The 20,091-nt window shown below is 37.5% G+C and overlaps 3 protein-coding genes across 3 annotated transcripts; 1 reads left to right on the top strand and 2 right to left on the bottom strand.

Moving 5' to 3' along the window:
* Window positions 1–524: 524 nt before the first annotated feature.
* snf8 (SNF8 subunit of ESCRT-II) lies at window positions 525–2,824 on the top strand. The gene is made up of 8 exons (XM_053640747.1): window positions 525–899; window positions 1,010–1,060; window positions 1,196–1,334; window positions 1,455–1,559; window positions 1,712–1,784; window positions 2,089–2,230; window positions 2,318–2,392; window positions 2,496–2,824. Exons 1-8 carry the CDS (start codon window positions 846–848, stop codon window positions 2,631–2,633), a joined length of 777 nt encoding a protein of 258 aa, XP_053496722.1. The 5' UTR covers window positions 525–845; the 3' UTR covers window positions 2,634–2,824.
* A 1,344-nt stretch (window positions 2,825–4,168) lies between these two features.
* On the bottom strand, window positions 4,169–9,305 carry calcoco2 (calcium binding and coiled-coil domain 2). Its single transcript, XM_053640734.1, has 13 exons — window positions 9,067–9,305; window positions 8,459–8,623; window positions 7,316–7,418; window positions 6,871–7,019; window positions 6,503–6,628; window positions 6,283–6,420; window positions 6,085–6,200; window positions 5,904–5,973; window positions 5,651–5,806; window positions 5,129–5,533; window positions 4,823–5,003; window positions 4,625–4,650; window positions 4,169–4,502 (listed from the first exon to the last, which is right to left on the bottom strand). Exons 1-10 carry the CDS (start codon window positions 9,157–9,159, stop codon window positions 5,363–5,365), a joined length of 1,287 nt encoding a protein of 428 aa, XP_053496709.1. The 5' UTR covers window positions 9,160–9,305; the 3' UTR covers window positions 4,169–4,502; window positions 4,625–4,650; window positions 4,823–5,003; window positions 5,129–5,362.
* Window positions 9,306–10,054: 749 nt separating this feature from the next.
* stx4 (syntaxin 4) lies at window positions 10,055–19,602 on the bottom strand. Its single transcript, XM_053640746.1, has 11 exons — window positions 19,408–19,602; window positions 17,548–17,655; window positions 17,138–17,237; window positions 16,925–16,999; window positions 16,766–16,836; window positions 16,561–16,669; window positions 15,170–15,243; window positions 14,452–14,589; window positions 13,081–13,191; window positions 11,274–11,376; window positions 10,055–10,189 (listed from the first exon to the last, which is right to left on the bottom strand). The coding sequence occupies exons 1-10, from the start codon at window positions 19,435–19,437 to the stop codon at window positions 11,299–11,301; spliced, it is 894 nt and encodes a 297-aa protein (XP_053496721.1). The 5' UTR covers window positions 19,438–19,602; the 3' UTR covers window positions 10,055–10,189; window positions 11,274–11,298.
* Between the last annotated feature and the right edge of the window lie 489 nt (window positions 19,603–20,091).

Here is a 20,091-nt window from a genome sequence, read left to right as displayed (position 1 = left end):
AGCTCTTTAGATGAAAAGACAAATAAATATCATCATCGCGCAACGCTCTATACAGCTGTGGCTTCTTTGGGAACTATTTTCGTTGACGGAGCAAAACAAACAAAATGTTTGTCCATATTTGTTCATAGAAACCTTTTAACCAAGAAAACAAAACTACCAAGAAACAGGAAAGCGCAACCGAGACTCCATCCATAAATGTTAAATAAATGTCTCCTAATAAAAACATCACCACATCGACGATAATATATTTTACTTTGTTAAACAACACGTTTTTAAATCCGGGTTTTTATTACAGTCTGGCGCGTCCGCCCCGTGAATGAGTTGTTACTATAGAAACCAATAACGCATTAGAATGAGCGCATTAATATTAACCTATCGTTCAAGTTACAGCCGGAACTACTGTCCGATCCGTGCTGTTATACGAAAATAATGCACATCTTCTGACCAATCAGATTGGAAAATTCAACCGCTTAAATAAAATATACTTACAAAAAAGGAACTTCTCACACAGGAGAATCATTACTTGATTGCACAGCTGGCCAGTAGGTGGCAGTATGAAGGTGGTGGTCGTTCGGTAGCTGTCATAGTAGAAGAAGAGTCATTTCTTCTTCCTCAATCGTATACTTCCTTAAAGAGTAATAAACGGAATATTAAAATATAATAATAGAGGAAGAGTGTGTTTTTCCTTATATGAAGCTGATCCAGTAATGCTATATTTGGGGAAAGTAGTTGTTTTCCTTTTTTGTCCTATTGTATGTTGTACGAGTCTGTTTAATCAGATATTTGACAGCTAAACCGAAATCAACTAATCGAGCTGTAAAATAGTTGAACAATAATCCAGCAACATGCACAGAAGAGGAGTTGGAGCAGGGGCTATCGCTAAGAAGAAACTTGCAGAGGTAAGTTATAGGACAGATTTAAGCGATTTGTGACATCTTTGTGTCAGTATGATGAAATTAGATCATTTAGGATTTATTTTGTGATTTGATGCACTATATATTTGTTGTAGGCCAAGTACAAAGAGAGAGGTACAGTCTTGGCTGAAGATCAGATTGCACAGGTAAGGACTTGATGCCTACTTGTTTTGTTTTGTTTTGTTTTTGTAAACAGTCAAACATAATCTAAGAAATACTGTGTGTTAGTAGGCTGTATATTGGACCCCACTATGTATTTTGACGTTCTCCTTTTTCTGTAGATGTCTAAGCAGTTAGAAACTTTCAAAACACATTTGGAAGAGTTTGCCAGCAAACACAAGCAAGAGATAAGAAAGAGTTCACAGTTCAGGGTGCAGTTTCAAGAAATGTGTGCCACAATAGGAGTGGATCCCCTGGCATGTAAGTAACACAAATGATCTTCTCAATGCGATTATATAAGCAAGATGTAAAGTACATCCGTCTATTCAATATGTTGAATCTTTCCATTTTTTCTGTCCTTATTTTTGTCATACAAAACAGCTGGTAAAGGATTTTGGTCTGAGATGCTCGGAGTTGGAGACTTCTATTATGAGCTTGGAGTGCAGATAATTGAAGTCTGTCTAGCTCTAAAGCACAGAAATGGCGGTGAGTTCAACCTGGATTTAAGTACCTGTTATCTTAAAGAACATATTGGATTTGTGTTCTTTTGGAAGCAATTTCCAACATGTTTCTTGTTCTTTGCTTACAAATGAACAAACAGTACACCTGTTAGGTAACATAAAATTGTCTTTTAATAGGACTAATTACACTGGATGAACTTCATCAGCGTGTATTAAAGGGAAGAGGGAAGTTTGCGCAAGATGTGAGTCAGTGAGTAATTTTGATTTGCTTTCCCTATACTACAACATACCCATCAGTAACAGATTGGTGAATTCACTTCTGTAAGACCTTGGATTTACCTTGTCTTGGAGTCAGCCACCAGAGTTTATATCCAGTACCAAGTGTGCAAACAAACTGCTGGTCATTTACTAAAGTACACTATTTACATACTACAGGTAGTTTGGCATGTGGCTTAAACTGAGACAGTAGAGAACTTATACATAATAGTATTTTGACAATTTTGTTTTTCATTTCTGTACAAATTTCAACTGTGCCAACTCATTTTTGTCACCAGAGATGATTTAGTACGAGCCATCAAAAAGCTTAAGGCAATGGGAAACGGCTTTGGGATGATTCCTGTTGGAGGTTCTTATTTAGTCCAGTCAGTTCCAGCTGAGCTTAATATGGATCACACTGTTGTTCTTCAGCTGGCTGAGGTAAACAGTGTTGAAAACAAAGACAACGGCTCATTCATTCATGCTCAGCTTTGCTGATTTATACAAAAAACTATACTTCTTTTGCAGAAAAAGGGTTATGTAACAGTAAGCGAGATCAAGGACAACCTTAAGTGGGAGAAAGAACGTGCTTGCCATGTACTTGTAAGTATTCCAGAAGCAGACCCAATGTTTAGGTGAGACAAGAGACTTTAGGAACATACTGAAGGTATGATATGCTTTTCCTTTTTTTTCCCACTGTTTTCAGGACGACCTGCTGAAAGAAGGGCTGGCATGGTTGGATACCCAGGCTGCAGGAGAACCACAATACTGGCTGCCTGCCCTCTTCTCTGAACTATCTTCTCGTGATGTCACGCCTGAGGAAGAGAATCAGATGACACCATGACAAGAACAATGTTTCACTATATGCTGAGAATTTGGTGGAAGTAAAGCTTTTATCCAAGTTGAATATTGGAATTTGAAGAATTGAAATCCTGTTGGACGCTTCTTTCATACATACATGTGAAATTCAAGTGAAAGAATAGTTATCCTAATAAAAGCATTTATTTTCTGTAAGGATATTACAGTATGTTCTTATCCCAGACCTCAAGCATATCTCTTTATATACTATATAACTTTTAACTTGTTTAAATATCTCCAGACCAATGCACTTAATGTTTAAGCTGTAGGATAACTGTATCACACTATTTCCACTAAGTGTTTGTCCTCTAAGACACATCATTTAACTCATAATAGCACTGGAGAGTAAGACATTTTTTTTAAAACTATAAGCTTAAATAACTAAAGGGAAAGCTGCAAGAGAACCTTATTTAATTGCAATGAGTGACATGCTACTATTTTCTGCACTATTGCTTGAGTAGCGTTTATTAAATCATGATCTCCAGTCTGGTCGAAATTCAGCAGCTGGGATTTTTAAAAATTTTTTTAGGTTTTCTGCTTTTTGGTTTCATTGTTGAATACCTTTTCTTAAAAAAGGCCCTCCTTTATGAAATGACTTTATTTACTGACTTTAAAGATGTTGAGACATTTTTACAATTAATCTTTATAGATTTTACAAATCTGTGGTTAATTATATCACTTGACTAGATTTGCTTTTTGTAAATGTTTTTCTAGAAACGTTTTCTCTATTTCTAAACTTCAGTATATTCATTTGTCACAGGTGTGTGATTTATGAAAAAAAAACTGAAACACGAGACATTTCTAAAATCACAATTTGAGTACAGATGTTCCACTGCTATAGGTAAAATCTATAGAACCCTAAATGGTCCTCAGTTAAATCTAAAACGTTTAAAGGTTCTGTTTAGAACCCTACAACAGTGTCTCCCTATCAGATAATAATTTAAGTAGAACCATTTACCAGGGGTGTAGTAATACTGCCCCCCCGGAACAATATTATTCTGGGCGTGAACCCCTGTTTAATGTCACATTGTGTTGTGTGCACATAAAATGTCTATTTTTGTGGCCCAAACTCTGTAAATCAGGCTTCCCACAAAAAGAAACTAAATAAAATTTGTCATTTGTTTGTATAGATTTGTACCAAAAATCTAGTTTTTGAGTTATTAAAGTGTTATATATATATATATATATATATATATATATATATATATATATATAAACAAACATGAGCAGCTGATCACAATATGTTAAATATGTAAATCAGACAGCCTATTTTTGTACAGCAAAAATCATAGAGTTAAATGCTGTGACAACTTGGCCATAGAGTTATACTTAAATATCATCGCTAGAAATCTCTCATAATATGAGCCAGTTTTTATGGCACAAACCAGTGCTAATTCTGTATAAACAAATGCTGTGCATTTGTTCAGTTTATTTTTAAATGGGGTGCAGACTCAAGTAAGGTCTCCAGGTCTGTGTGCCAACTATTACCACCAAACTATCCAAGAACCTTGGAGGAAGCCGTTTCTAAGAGTATTACTATACGTTTTATTATACCTTGTACAGCTTCAAAAGACAGAAGATAAAAAATTACAGTAAAAGTTTAAAGTAGTCAGAAATGTTTAGAAATATTAAATCATGTACTGTGCAACGTCTGGGTTATTAATGCAAATATAAGAGAATATAGGTGATATGTCTATTCCTCATGGCTGTAGACGTGGTCTTCAAACTCCTGTTGTCCACAGTCATCACAGATGAGTGTGCAGAAAGGGCACACCTTGTGGGACTGCTCATGTATCACCAGGTCCTCTTCAGTGAGATCTGGAAAGATCTCTTGGCAGTGACGGCACACCTTTGCCTATTTATAAAGCAGAGTTAGGACAAATACTTTTAATGATTATTTTTATGCAAAATTAATGGTTTGCTAAGAAATAATCTGAAATAATATACAATGTATGTACTTGGGTATATATACATTACCTTGCTTCCTACATTAGTGGGATTTCCTGAAAAAAAAAACAAGAAAATAAAATGTTCACAAAAAAGTATACATTTATTCCTAAAATGTCAACTAATTGAGGCCAAATATATTTTTCAGCATGTCTGTATTTGATTTAGATTTTTTGATTGTATTTTGCTTGTATTTGATTTTTTTTATTTTTTATTACAAGAACCCACCAAAAGTTTCAAGAATGTTCTCATAGTAATATGAGTCTGACTGTGGTTGCTGCTGGGGGCTGACGGGAGATACAGGTACTGGACTGAGAGGGGTTTGTTGCTGCTGAGTGTTGCTCACATTTGCTCCTGAGGAGAGCTCATATATCATCTTCTGTAACCTTTCTGTGTCATCTTTGAGTTTCTGGCAAACACAGATAAAAAAAACAAAAAACCTGTCAACTTGTACAAAACTAAACAGACTCACACTGTGCACACAACTACAGAGAGCATTGGTGGTTATTTTGATTTAACCCAACAGGAAATCACCTTGTTTTCCTCAGACAACTTTTCTTTTTCTAATCGTGCCACCTCTGCAATGTTTGCCTGTTCGCTGAGTCTCCTACGAGCTTCAGCAAACTCCATCTGAAACGACAATACATATTCTAGAGATTAGAGAAAGGTGTGTCCAAAACTTACCTGAGCTTCCTAAATACACTGTAACACCGAATGCATTTTAAAAACATTTGATTGAAAAGAAGAGACACTGATATTAAAGCAATATTAATAAACACTTTCCTCAGTCACAGTCCTTTTCTCAAGCTGCTTCTTAAATTCTTTCAACTCTAGCTCGGCTTTTTCTGCACGTTTAATAGTCTCATTTCTGTTTTGGATCTCTTTGCGCAGTGCCCCTCGGACTTCTGTAAGCTCAGCGGTCAGTTTCAGAATCTGCATCTACATGGAAGAGAATTTTGCAGGTTCCTTATATGCCGAGATTAATTTTGAAACAAATACAGGCATAATTAATCAATACATCCATTACATCATTTTTAAAACATTAATTTTCAGTACCTTCGTGTCACTTTTGTCCCCCTCAGAGGGCCCTTGCTTGGACAAACTTGCATGTAAGGCCTTGTTTTCTTCCTGCAGTTTCTCCAGCTCCAAATTATTTCCCTTGTTTTCAGCATACAATCTTTCATTCTCCTTCTGCATATTTTGCATATCAACCTTAAGTAGGAGAGGGAAAAAAAACATACAGGAAATAGTGCTATTTTGGTGTCTTCTGTACCAAAACTTCTGTTGAGTAAACTTAATTTGTTCACACCTGTTGAAGTTGGAACTGATCTTGTAATCTGTTATAGTCCTGCTCTGCCTTTTTGGCCCTAGGCCTCAGCCTGCATGGATATGGAGCAAAAATTACTTTCCAAGAAAGCATTCAAAAATAATTTAACTGTTTATTGATTTTAAATGGTTCAGTATGGGGTGTGATGACGGTAAAGACTCACTCTGAAAGCTCTGCATCCTTCTCCTTGACCTGTTCTTCGAGCAGTGCTTTCTCCTGCTTCAGCATAGTAATCTTCAGCAATGCTTTCTCATACTTTTCATTGACAGGGGTCAGTGACTGCAGAAGAATATGGTATGCTCTTGAAAGATGTCAATTTAAAATCAATATTTGTCATGACTGTAAGTGTGTTTGCTGGCACCTCTTGTTCCGGTTTGGTTTCTGTCACAGTGTCAGAGAGAAATGGCTGCTCTAGGGTACCCTGCGCCGGACTTTCAGGCTGCTCTTTTAGTGGAAATGTTTCAGCTGTACTATTAGACTTCAGCTTATCAATGTACATCTAGAGGACATAAATCTGTTAGTGACAGCTTTGGGTTTGATTTACAACATACATTGGTACAAATAGAGAGTGCAGAACCAACCCTGAGACGGTGAATCTCTTGCAGTCTTTCATCCAGCTCATTTTTTAAAATTGCTTTCTCGTCTTTTAATTGTTCCATTTCAGTCAGTATGGCCTCTTTTTCCTTCTCCATCTGCTCCACTTGCTCCTGTACCCACAATCACACACTATTCTTAATGATTGACAAGTGCCTAGTTTTCACACCTCAATAAGAACATGAATGTCATTTGAAAAAGGAATGCAATAGGAACGGCATAATGTACAATGCTAAATTCAGTAATAATAGAGAAATGTAGGAATTAGATATCTACATCTATATACATTAAAAAAGAAAATACAGTACACATAACAAGGTGCTGTCAGAAAAGAAGGTAGGTGTAACATATGTACCTGTGTTGAGATCACTAAAAGGCTGCAGTCTGCGCTTGTTTCTGCTGGGTCTTGGAAGCAGAATGGTGTGCTCGCTCCTCGCACCTGACCACTGCTGTCCAGATAGCAGAACTGATAAAACTCACCATCATCTTTAGGGAGGTAGTATTCTAAAGCAAAATACAATAATGAACACAAAAGCACCTCGGCTGTGAGCGCACTAAGAATGACTCACTACTTATGCAATCATGTAAATATTTTGTTGTTCCCCACTTTGCCACTGGCTCTAATACACTAAATGCTAAGAGCATAGTTGATGGCAGGTAACTGGGCTGACGTTGAGATACTCAACACATCACAAAGCCTCAAAGTTTCGATCCCTGAGCATGTGTAAAGGACAAATGATGACTGCTTGTACTTACACTTATCACAGATAAAGCTCAACATTAAACTTCTGCCCACTTACCCTTAAAGACAATTTGGTGATTAAGGGGATCAAGTCCTTTATAGTCCAAACAAGGCTTCACCCATTGATAACAAGAATATTTCTGTACTGAATCCCAGCCAACCTAGACACAGATAGTGTAGAGAATACTGATATTAGCCAGTTTGTTGTCTACCAACACTGCAATCCTAATAGCAGGGGTGGAAAATAATTGAGTAATTATACCTCGATACTATACTAAACTATTATTTTAGGGTATGTTTACTTTACATGAGTGTTATTTAAATTGAATACTTGTACACTTACATATCTATATTTCCAAGAAAAAAAAACATGCTTTCTACTTCCCTTTACACTTTTATTTAGACCTTAAAAATACTTGTTACAAATCTCAAAAGGTCTCTATTTCTCTTATCTAGACATTGACTGTGTATTATACAGCTATCAAATGGACTTCCCCACATTTTATTTACATTTCAGTTTATAGCATCCAATCAACTACGTCAAGCCAATTTGACATTTGCAGTGTCCTTCTCATGCTACACAATGCTATAGCTAACCATGTTTGTCTGAACATGGATAAAACACAAGATGTGTGGAACTTTGCAGGAGTAAGCGAAGACTTGTACAAAATGAGGCGTCTCCTTTAGTTGAATATATAACTAAACCTATTTTCTGTGCTAATGCCATGTTACACTAGCACAATTCCAACCCCTAAGAAAATTCTAGCTCATGCTAAATACTGGTTATTTACATGCTACATTAGTTCTGTTTATTTCAGTAGGAAAGGACAATGTGGTAGTTATGCATATGACCAGCAAACTAACAGAGAATGAGTAATGTTTACAGATAAAACAGCATAGTTGCTTGACTTCTAACAGTTTTAAATAAGCAGTAAATGTTTTACATGAAAACATGACTACTGAATTTCAGTCAAACCCTTACTTTTTAATACTTAAGTATGTGGACTTTTTTTTATTTATTGCTGAATGCTTCCACTTTTAATTAAGCAAGCTCTTAAAACATTATCTATACATTCACTTAAGTATAATTCTCCTGTACTTTTTGCACCCCTTCCTGAAAGTTTGTGTTGCTAGATTTATAGAGAACATAAACAAATCTTTCAAGAAAGCATCAAGAAACTCCTAAACTACAAGACTCCACCTTGTATATGCCTATCCAGTCTTTAGCGCTGGGGATCAGGTCTCCCGTCAACCTGTAACAGCAGATCACATCAGCGTGGAGTGGATAGGAGCGAGGAACATCAACAAACACCACCTGAGAATATCTGGAGGACTCCATGTCCTCTGCGCTCTCGCTCATTTTCACCTTGGGGGGAAAAAAGACACAACTGACCGACCTGTCACGATACATTACATCTGTTTAGCATGTATAGAAACTGATTTTAGTTAATAATAATAATTTTAAAAAAATAAAGCCAGATACGCTTAAAAACGAAAGTATACAACTTGAACAGTTTCACTTTCACTTAGAAAGAAATAAAAGTTCTTCTTTTGCTTTTACTAAAGACTTCACTAACTACTCATCGTCTTAAAATAGACCATTTTAAATAGGCCTAGTAGGATTTTGGTTAAACTTTTAGAGTATGTAAACACGACTATGGCCTGTAATCAAACAGTTCAAACGAGTCATATGTCAAAAAAAAAAAAGAAAGAAAAAACAGTCACACTATGACTAGTACCTAGTGAATAATTTGTTTTACGCACTTGTTGACCGAATTGGAAAAGTAAACTTCACAAAGAAACCGTTACCTGATCCTTGTGGCGACGCAGCTCTGGACTTCCTGACTGATCGGTGTGTAGGGGTGTAGGGGTGTGTGTGTTTATCGAGAGGAAGCCATGCATTGTGGGAAATGAAGTTCTATTATATACAGTCACTCATGCTTTTTTTTTTTTTTTTTAAACCAAAGTTAATTAAACACCACTAGAATTAGTCAGAGAACAGTTTAGTATGAGATGCATTTTATTTTAAAACAAGAGTTCTGTATTAAAATTACAGGTAGTTCAGTACAAAATGACATCACATCATGCACCAAAATATGGCAGTACTCTGCCTGATAATACCTGCCACTACATTCATACAGATAGAAGTTAATTAGGCTAAAGCACCCAGAAAGTTACTGACCGTACATATTAAATGCTTGAAAAGCAGATCTACATTATCTATTTGAGACCCAAATAAATAACTCGCAGCACATTTTTTAGTGTGTTACTCAATTAATGAACAATTTCTACTGCCTTGATTTCTTTGCAGGGTTTCAGCTCATATTATAGAACTACATGTAGAGTTGTGATTAGGTAAAGAGAACATGTATATTATGAAATAAAATTACATGACACTAATTAATATTTCAGGAGCAGATACTGTAAAATAAAAGCAACGACATAAAAGATTAGTTTTATATATATATATATATATATACATACATACACACACACACACATACACACACACACACACACACATATACATACAGATGTAATATGAGTGAGAAATTTCTTCTCCTGACATAGCATGAAAAAAATAAACACCATAATAAGAATTAATATTTTCAACAGAAAGATAAAAACAAAGCTCAAACATCTTACAGTGATTTTGAGGTTCTTCTGTATGGTTATATATTAAAAATCTTGATTTTATCATTTGGGGTTTCCTGAGAGCAATTATTTCTAGATCAGTGTTATTTCAAAATGACTTTTACAAGCACAGTTTCAAAAATGAAATGTTTATCTCTAGGTCAAAAGGCCATTAATCATGAACTTGGAAGAGCTGAAGAGACTGTGGATGTATGATGATGTTACTGAAAAACAGGATTATGTCATCAACACAATTTGTTTAAAATGCAAAGCAGAGGAGACCAGCAGAAAGAGAACACTGGGAGAAGAGGGGGAAATAAAACAAATTATTAACAACAACAACAACAATAATAATATTTTACTGTACAAGTAACACATCAGCCTTTTCAAAACACAGCCGTTCAAGTCTGACAAATACATGAAAAATTGGAGTTTTGGACTGAGGTGTTAAACGGTGCTTTCCATTAACATCAACAGGAATAATGTTTCAGGGAATATATTTTGGAACAGTGGTCTTTCATCCCTCTGGCTTGTGGTAGCTCAAAAAGACACTGTAAGAGTTTTTCCCTTTAATGTCACCAGTATGTACACTATATCGACAAAAGTATGTGGCCACCTGACCATCACACCCATATGTGCTCTATGAACATCCCATTCCAAACCCATGGGCATTAATAGAGTTGGTCCCCCTTTGATGCTATAGCATAATTTACTCTTCCAGGAAGGCTTTCCACTAGATCTTGGTATATGGCTGTTGGACCATTCAGCCACAAGAGCATTAGTGGGATGGGCACTGATGCCAGGCAAGCAGTGAGCATTCAATCAATTCATCCAAAAAGTGTTCAGTGGGGTTGAGGTCAGGGCTTGGGCCCCTCGAGTTCTTCTAGATCCACTTTGGCAATCCATGTCTTTATGGACCTTACTCACAAGGGCATTATCATGCTGGAATAAGTTCGGGCCTCTTAATTCCACTGAAGAGAAATCTGGGCCCACATATATTTGGCTATATAGTGTAGTTGCAAAATTTTAAAACTATGAAAGCTCAATCAAAGTTAAGGATTCTCCAATGTCTGTTCTAACCGTAAAAAAAACCTGTAGGAAATCAAGGATTTTAAGGGTTTTTTTGAGCTGCTGTATAGATAATGGTTACAGAAAGGGTCACATTTCAGAACATTGCAAAGAGATTGTAGAGTTGTAATGCAAAAAACAAAAATGCTACATGAAATGAAGCAGATGAAATAATTTTCATATAAGCCAATCAAGTGGAGATGTCAATAAAGTTGGAGTTAGGAGATATGTGAGCCACTGTATATATTTTCGAGAGAATGAGAATTAAAGTTTCATTTGATGATAGCTTGCTCTATCTGGTGAAGTGTACAAACCTGCGTTAATAGTACTGGACTCAGCTCAGCTGAAACTAACAGCCAGGGCAATGGCTATTATCAAAACTAAAATTGCAATGCACAATGCAATCCAAATTTTTTTCTGAAGAAAGAACAAAAACAGAATCAAATCACCACAATGATCTTCAAATCAGAGATAATTTTAAATGCACTTACAGTGAGGGGAAAAAAGTATTTGATCCCCTGCTGATTTTGTACATTTGCCCACTGACAAAGAAATGATCAGTCTATAATTTTAATGGTAGGTTTATTTGAACAGTGAGAGACAGAATAACAACAAGAAAATCCAGAAAAACGCATGTCAAAAATGTTATAAATTGATTTGCATTTTAATGAGGGAAATAAGTATTTGACCCCCTCTCAATCAGAAAGATTTCTGGCTCCCAGGTGTCTTTTATACAGGTAACGAGCTGAGATTAGGAGCACACTCTTAAAGGGAGTGCTCCTAATCTCAGCTTGTTACCTGTATAAAAGACACCTGTCCACAGAAGCAATCAATCAGATTCCAAACTCTCCACCATGGCCAAGACCAAAGAGCTCTCCAAGGATGTCAGGGACAAGATTGTAGACCTACACAAGTCTGGAATGGGCTACAAGACCATTGCCAAGCAGCTTGGTGAGAAGGTGACAACAGTTGGTGCGATTATTCGCAAATGGAAGAAACACAAAAGAACTGTCAATCTCCCTCGGCCTGGGGCTCCATGCAAGATCTCACCTCGTGGAGTTGCAGTGATCATGAGAACAGTGAGGAATCAGCCCAGAAGTACACGGGAGGATCTTGTCAATGATCTCAAGGCAGCTGGGACCATAGTCACCAAGAAAACAATTGGTAACACACTACGCCGTGAAGGACTGAAATCCTGCAGCGCCCGCAAGGTCCCCCTGCTCAAGAAAGCACATATACATGCCCGTCTGAAGTTTGCCAAGGAACATCTGAATGATTCAGAGGACAACTGGGTGAAAGTGTTGTGGTCAGATGAGACCAAAATGGAGCTCTTTGGCATCAACTCAACTCGCCGTGTTTGGAGGAGGAGGAATGCTGCCTACGACCCCAAGAACACCATCCCCACCGTCAAACATTGAGGTGGAAACATTATGCTTTGGGGGTGTTTTTCTGCTAAGGGGACAGGACAACTTCACCGCATCAAAGGGACGATGGACGGGGCCATGTACCGTCAAATCTTGGGTGAGAACCTCCTTCCCTCAGCCAGGTCATTGAAAATGGGTCGTGGATGGGTATTCCAGCATGACAATGACCCAAAACACACGGCCAAGGCAACAAAGGAGTGGCTCAAGAAGAAGCACATTAAGGTCCTGGAGTGGCCTAGCCAGTCTCCAGACCTTAATCCAATAGAGAATCTGTGGAGGGAGCTGAAGGTTCGAGTTGCCAAACATCAGTCTCGAAACCTTAATGACTTGGAAAAGATCTACAAAGAGGAGTGGGACAAAATCCCTCCTGAGATGTGTGCAAACCTGGTGGCCAACTACAAGAAACGTCTGACCTCTGTGATTGCCAACAAGGGTTTTGCCACCAAGTACTAAGTCATGTTTTGCAGAGGGGTCAAATACACATTTCCCTCATTAAAATGCAAATCAATTTATAACATTTTTGACATGCGTTTTTCTGGATTTTTTTTGTTGTTATTCTGTCTCTCACTGTTCAAATAAATCTACCATTAAAATTATAGAATGATCATTTCTTTGTCAGTGGGCAAACGTACAAAATCAGCAGGGGATCAAATACTTTTTCCCCCTCACTGTAGGCATGTTGGTTTATTTTACCAACCTTTCTGGCCTTCTTTCGAGAGACAACAGCTGCCCCTGTGTCTTCGACAGCCTTCTCTACATAGTTAGAAGAGTTAATTATGTTGTTCTCTATACGATTAACCATTTCCCCCTGAAAGAAAACATTTAATTAACAGAATATCAATACACCAGTCAGTCACTGAACGGGGGGCTTTGACATGTTTCTTATTTATATGAACATCCAGTTTCACCAGCATGCACCAAAATTGTAAGGCATATAGGTCTCTTTAAGACATACACATTTTACCATCACATCCATTAACGATGCAACAGGAAGTCAGACATTTTAGACTTTGTGTAACTTGTGAAGTACCAAACCTTTAAATACTCTTCCTAATAGATTAGATCAGATTTAAATCAAATTTGGTCAGCATGAAGTCAAGATGTTCATAATGCTAAATTGCAAAGGGATTTTTAATATTTCAAATATTGTTGCCATGGCAAGGCGATACGCAACAGGAAGTGTGGCCTAGTTCTGCTATAGATGGTGTGATGTGATTCAAACCTCTCATGTATGTTCATTGATGGGAAATAACCACATGCACATGCCAGAAGTGATGCACCATCATAGCACCACCAACTGGCAAAAGGAAGTTAGGCTTATAAACCAATATTTTAATACCTCCACCAGAGGGTTCATCAGCCAAATTTAATCATCATGATGTAATGAAATCCCTGACAATAAACTGAGAATAAAATGTTGGTATTTCCAATAGTAAATTGGAATTACTAAAATTGCCATTGCGACATGATAAATAAATGTGATGAGGCTCCAACAGGTTAGTGTGGCATAACTGAACTGTGCATCATGCAAAGTGGCACAAACTTTACATGTGTGTTAAATGATAAGGGAATAGTCACATACACGCAATTAATAAGGCCCAGGGGGCTCAACATTGACCCCTGGGTCAATGTTTTTCCCCACTGTGGATATCTGGTTTCAGTTACATGCACCAAATTCGACAGGAATACATCACAGTCAATTTTCACAATTACATCAATTATCTCAGCACAACAGCAAGTTGGATTTTGTGCATTTTAAAAGGTATCAAAATTTTACAATACTCCATCTACAAGGTTCGTTAGATTCAAACCAAATTTGGTTAGCATGAAGGAATTTTTAAAATATTAAAGTATGCTACCATGGCGATCAATTAACGTGTTGGCGCTCAAACAGCACGTGGCATAATTCTACTGTACATCAAAATTCACGTGTGTCCAATGACAGGACATAATTACATCCACATGCCAATACTGGCTCATCAAATAGGCATTATAGCACCCTTGGTGCTTGAGCTGGGCAATCGCCTGAAGCTTTTTTTTGTCTCTCAATTTGCTCTCTCAAACTCACTTGTGCCTCCACTTCCATGGCAAGATACTGAAACATGTCATGAAGATCTCTGATGCTTTTCTCCAGTTTAAGAATCTCATCATGCCGTGACTCAATCTCATTTAGTGCCTGCCGGGTGGCTTGGGCATCTGTTAAGATCTGTATAAAAAGTCAGAACATCACTGTAAGCACAATGATATATGGCCAATTCCTCTACTACAACATGACCAATTATCATGTCTATTTTGCAGGGGGAGGATGCTAGACATAATGGATCATGCTTTTTTGACATGCAACACATGATAACAGAAAAACAACAAAATCTACTTTCACAAATGTCATGGTTTCATATGATGAGAACAATTGCATCTACTCTAACTACTGAAGTCAATCCTATAATATGAGAGGCTTCAAAAGCAGAAGTGTCTTTCATTACACAAATTATCTTACCAAATCCACTTTGACTCCTCAGAAAGCAAGAAAGAGCACTTGGATAGAAACATGTGATATGAAGCACGTAATATGATAGAACTGGAAAAAATTGATCACTTAATTGATATTCCTGAAATGCCCCGCCCCCCCATACCCTTTACGGTTCAATCACAGTTCATACACATTAAACAATATGAACACATTTAGTCATTAGAACAATTTTAATGTGGAAGAAACTGAAGGTCAAAATCAAATCAATACTACAATTTTCAGCCGAGCTAAACAGAAAAATGCAAATATAACTCACATTTTGTGTGAACACATCTGTCTGTCCACTCTCAAGCATTGCCTCCAGCTGTTCATCAGTCACATTATTGCCAGCTGAAATGGAAAGAGGAAGCACATCAAGCTTTTGGCCATTATTTTAACTGATAACAAATCATGAAGTTTTGTTTTCTATAAAAGGGAACCAAACTTATGACACATTATAACACTCATATCAACCTGTTATTCGGTTTGTGGTATTTAACTAGTTGGTAGATCCTCCCTTTTAACAGGTCCATTATAAAGAACCATTTTTTACTGAGGTTATGGTGCTAAACATAACTTCATCTCCATCTGAGACACTTTTCTGAGCTGTAGCATTTTGACATGTCTTCCCAAAAACGTAGGATATATTTAATTTATTTATTCTGCCTAAGTTTGGATAGGAAATGGGATGATTACTTAGATGTTTTACTCATTATGCCTAATATTTATTATGAACAAATAAATCCAAATTCTCCAAGCAAAGGACAACTCTTCAGCCACTTATATGGCTCACGCTAAGAACCAGCATCTCCAGAAAAGCATCTCAGAACACGTTGAACCTTGAGGTGGATGGGCTACAACATAAAGCATATAGATTGTTGGGTCAAAATATGGTGTAAACAGCATGAATCCATGGACACAACCTGCCTTGTGTCAACAGTCCAGGCTGGTGGAGGTAGTGTAATGGTGTAGGGCATGTTTTCTTGGCACTATGAGCCCGTTAACATCAATCATCGCTTGAATGCTGCAGTCTATTTGAGTATTGTTGCTGACCATCTGCATCCCTTCATGGTCACAATTTAACCATCTTCTAATGGCTACTTCCATCATTATAATGCACCATGTCACAAAACAAGAAAGTCGTCTCAAACTGGCTTCACGAACAGGACAATGAGTTCAATGTTCTTCAGTGGCCTTCCCAGTCACTGGACCTGAATCCAATAGAACACCTTTGGGATGTGGTAGAACAGGCGATTCGCACCATGAAAGTGCACCTGAAAATTCTGCAGGGATTGTGTGATGCAATCATGTCAACATGGACCAGAATTTCAAAGGAATGTTTCCAAAATCTTGTGGAATCCACACCATGAAGAAATGAGGCTGTTTTGAGAGCAAAGGGGGAGGCCCTACCCAGTATTAGTATAGTGTTCCTAATAAAGTGCTTGTTGAGTGCATGTCTCTCCATTCCTAGACTTTACTGCAATGCACCAAGAGCAAAATTTTCTGACTCTGATACTCTCATTGTTGACACAAAGACAATGCAAGACATTAGAACATTTTCAAATGTAAAACCCAAATCTACATACCATACATACTACAAAACCACTGTTTTGTTTCGATTATTACTCAAGCATGTTTCTGAATCAAAGTCAAGAAGAGTATACTCACTGATTTTGAGTTGCCTTTGTATCCTCTCCACATTTCTATCCCTGTACTGGGATTGAATTGTGTTACAGTAACTCATCGACTCAATAAAATTCCGGGACAGGACAGCATGCTGAAAAACAAAGAACATCCACAAGCAATTCAATAACAGCTGTGAAAAAGGCTGTAGTGGCAAAATTAAATAAAACATATTCATAAGATAACCAACCTGTGTTCTTTGCATTCTTAAGTTTATTGGAACATATTTCCCATCTTCGTCAATTTTCTTGGGTTCAATACCTATAATAGAGTCGATTTAATTGTTCAGTTGGAATTTATACTTGCAAAAAGTCTTCCATGATGATCAGATTTGATCAAGTGTTCTTACTCTTCAGCTTCTTCTGGATTTGGGTAGCTAATACTTTGATCTCATCTCTTATTGTCTGAAGTTCCTTTTTCATACCTGCAAAAAAAGTTAACCTTAAAAAACCCAATAGCAGAGTTTAAAACAAAAAATAAATCTACAAAAAAAAAGCCAAATGTGCTATTATTTATACTATTATATTATATTATATATATTATTTATGACTAAGCTACTAACTTTCCTTCGGAAGTGCTTCACTTAAAACAGATTTCTGTTTGTTTTCCAGTTCAGACACTTTCTTCTTAAGAGATTCAAGCCCCTCTCGAATCTCATGGACCTACAGGAAAAACAATGAAAACCTGACTATGATTTCAAAAACATCCTTGTACATAAAAATCACTTTCCTAATGATACTTGTGACTAAATTAGAATGATAATATGTAATATGACCATAAATTAAATTCTATTCTAACTTGATTCTGTTTTTGATAATGTGTATAAATACAGAATCCTTTAGTTATCACTTCTGTTGTGATAAATAAGGGAGCGGAGCTACACAGCAGTAGAAAAGCATGAACACTGTTACAGTCACATGTTTTAGAACTTGTAATGAGCTGTAAAAAAAAAAAAAAAAAAGACAGTTTTACCTTCCGAAAGAAACCCTCATTGTCTCTGTCCTCCTTTACGGAGGTCCCTGTACCTGGTTTGAACATGAGTGCTGTGCCTTCCTCGTCTTCATCTGAGCCATCTGCAGGCTGGAGTGGACAGAGGAAACAAAGTTTATTAATTATACACACACACTCGCTGAAGGGAGGGGAAAGAATTAAACAAATGCACTCCTGAGACCTCTTGTGCCACCAAGAGATATAAAGAGATTTGACCTGCACGGTAGGCATGCCAGAAAAAAACGTTTGGAAGACTATAGTTTGGCAATGAGCATATAAGCAAAGACCAGGCCTTTTGGAATAATGTGCTCTGAACAGACGAATCATAGATAGAGATGCTTGGCCACAGTGACAGCAGACATGTTTGGCACAACCAAAGACAGCTTTTCAGGAGAAGCACCTCATACCAACTGTGAAGCACAGTGGTGGAAATGTTCTGGTTTGGGATTGCTTCACTGCTTCAGGGATTGGACAGCTTGCATACATTGTTTCAACCATGAATTATTCATCATATCAAGGAGTGCTTGAAGATAATATTGAAGTCAGAAAGTTGAACAGAAACTGGACCTTTCAACAGGATAATGATCAATCCTAAGAACATTAGGAAATCCACCAAGGAATGAGTCAAAAAGAAGAAATGGAGGTTTATGGAATGGCCTAGTCAAAGTACAGATGTGAATTCCATTAAAATGTTGTGGGGGGGATTTGAAACTGGCAGTACATGCAAGAAAACCCTCAAACATCTGGCAACTGAAAGAAAATTACATGGAAGAGAGGTCAGAAAACTCCAGCAAGCCTGATAGACAATTACGCAAAACGCCTACAAGAAGTTATTTCTGCTAAAGGAGACAATACTAGCTTCTGAGGCCAAGGGTGTACTTATTTTTTCCACAGAAGAACATAACATCTGTTGATATTTCTGTTGAATAAATGATTGAAAAAGCTAATTTTCCTTGTGGTTTTGTTCAAGTATATCAACTTCATTAATAGGCACTGAGACAAACAGAGACTTGAAGTCAAGAGACAAGAAGTGCTTTAGGCTGTATTAACTGCAGAAAATTAAGTAGTAACAGTTCCATGCCTGCCTTGAAAGCAAAGCTAGTAACGATTTTGTGCTCACAGAAATTAACAAATTTTTAAAGTCTCCAGGAAATAAAACCACACTAAAGTTTAGAGCACTGTGTGTAAGTCTGATATAGATGTTAATCCTGCTGGGGAAAACAATAGAAACCATCAAAGAAATCCTAATTGTTTCTACTACAAATAACATTACAACCATCAGCTAACCAATAAAACCACTGCCATTACTTATCCACACTTAATGGTATCCACTAGACATAACATGCCACCAATAGAAGGCAACAGATTACTAGTAGAGACCATTACAAATCCTTTTTTTTTTTTTAGCAGGGAAACATCTCTCACTGACCGACAGCCCGTTCAATAACTTAAAAATTGAGCAAAATAAACTTGGAGGCAAGTCACTTTGCGTATTTTGTCTGTAAACTAATACGCAGCTCTGCATGTGCTAATAGCTACATGTAGCAGTAGCTAAATAGGAAAGGCAGCTAGCGGTCAACTACACTGAGCCTCTGTATGTCGCAATAAAATATCCTGCAAACCCGGTTAATTACCCAGAAGTATTTAACTTAATACATGCATACTTATCTACTTTATACATGCATTTAAAAAAGGGTCTGTTTGTGTTGTAAAAGTGCAGGTACTAATCACAAACATACCCAGCTAAACTGCTACATTCACAGACTAGCTATTTGTCACTTGCTAACTAGCTAAATTCCTCTATGTGAGTGAAACGATATCTCCGTCTATTAATTAACTTACATTTCCCAATTCTTTGGTTCGGTCGCGCATCTTTGCTCCGTTTATGAACGCTTTCTAACGTCCGAGTTACTTCATCTAAGTCACCAAACTGTGTGACAGCAACAGAAGAAAAAGGGAGTTTCCATTCAAAGTAGTTCCGAGTTCCCTTGCTTCTTCTCTGCTGCAGCATGTAGAGCACATCACCACCTACTGAGAATACACATCCTCTACAGCCTGCTGCAGTGTGTGAGGGAATACACACTATGGGAGGCTAAACAGGTGCGTAACAAGAGCTTTTTTCCCCCATGGGTGACCAGGTAAGACCCACAGATTTCATTGGTGTGGCCAAAACAAAAGTATCAAAAACAAATTCTACAGACAGAAATCTGCAAAGTTACTATTTCCAATGCCATACAAAAGTGCTTAGTGGTTAGCACATTTGCCTCACACCTCCAGGGTTGGGGGTTCGATTCTCGCCGTGGCCTGTGTGTGCGCATAGTGTGCATGTTCTCCCTGTGATGTGGGGGTTTCCTCCCCCAGTCCAAAGACATGCATGGTAGGCTGATTGGCATGTCCAAAGTGTCCATAGTGTGTGATTGTGCCCTACAACGGATTGACACCCAGTCCAGGGTGTACCCTGCATTGTGCCCCATGCTCCCTAGGATAGGCTCCAGGTTCCCCGCGACCCTGTCGGATAAGCGGTAT

This window comes from Ictalurus furcatus, chromosome 13, assembly GCF_023375685.1.
Source record: "Ictalurus furcatus strain D&B chromosome 13, Billie_1.0, whole genome shotgun sequence".
In the NCBI taxonomy this organism is placed as follows: Eukaryota; Metazoa; Chordata; class Actinopteri; order Siluriformes; family Ictaluridae; genus Ictalurus; species Ictalurus furcatus.
Note: the sequence above shows the minus strand (reverse complement) of the source record. Positions and strands in the feature narration are given on the sequence as shown.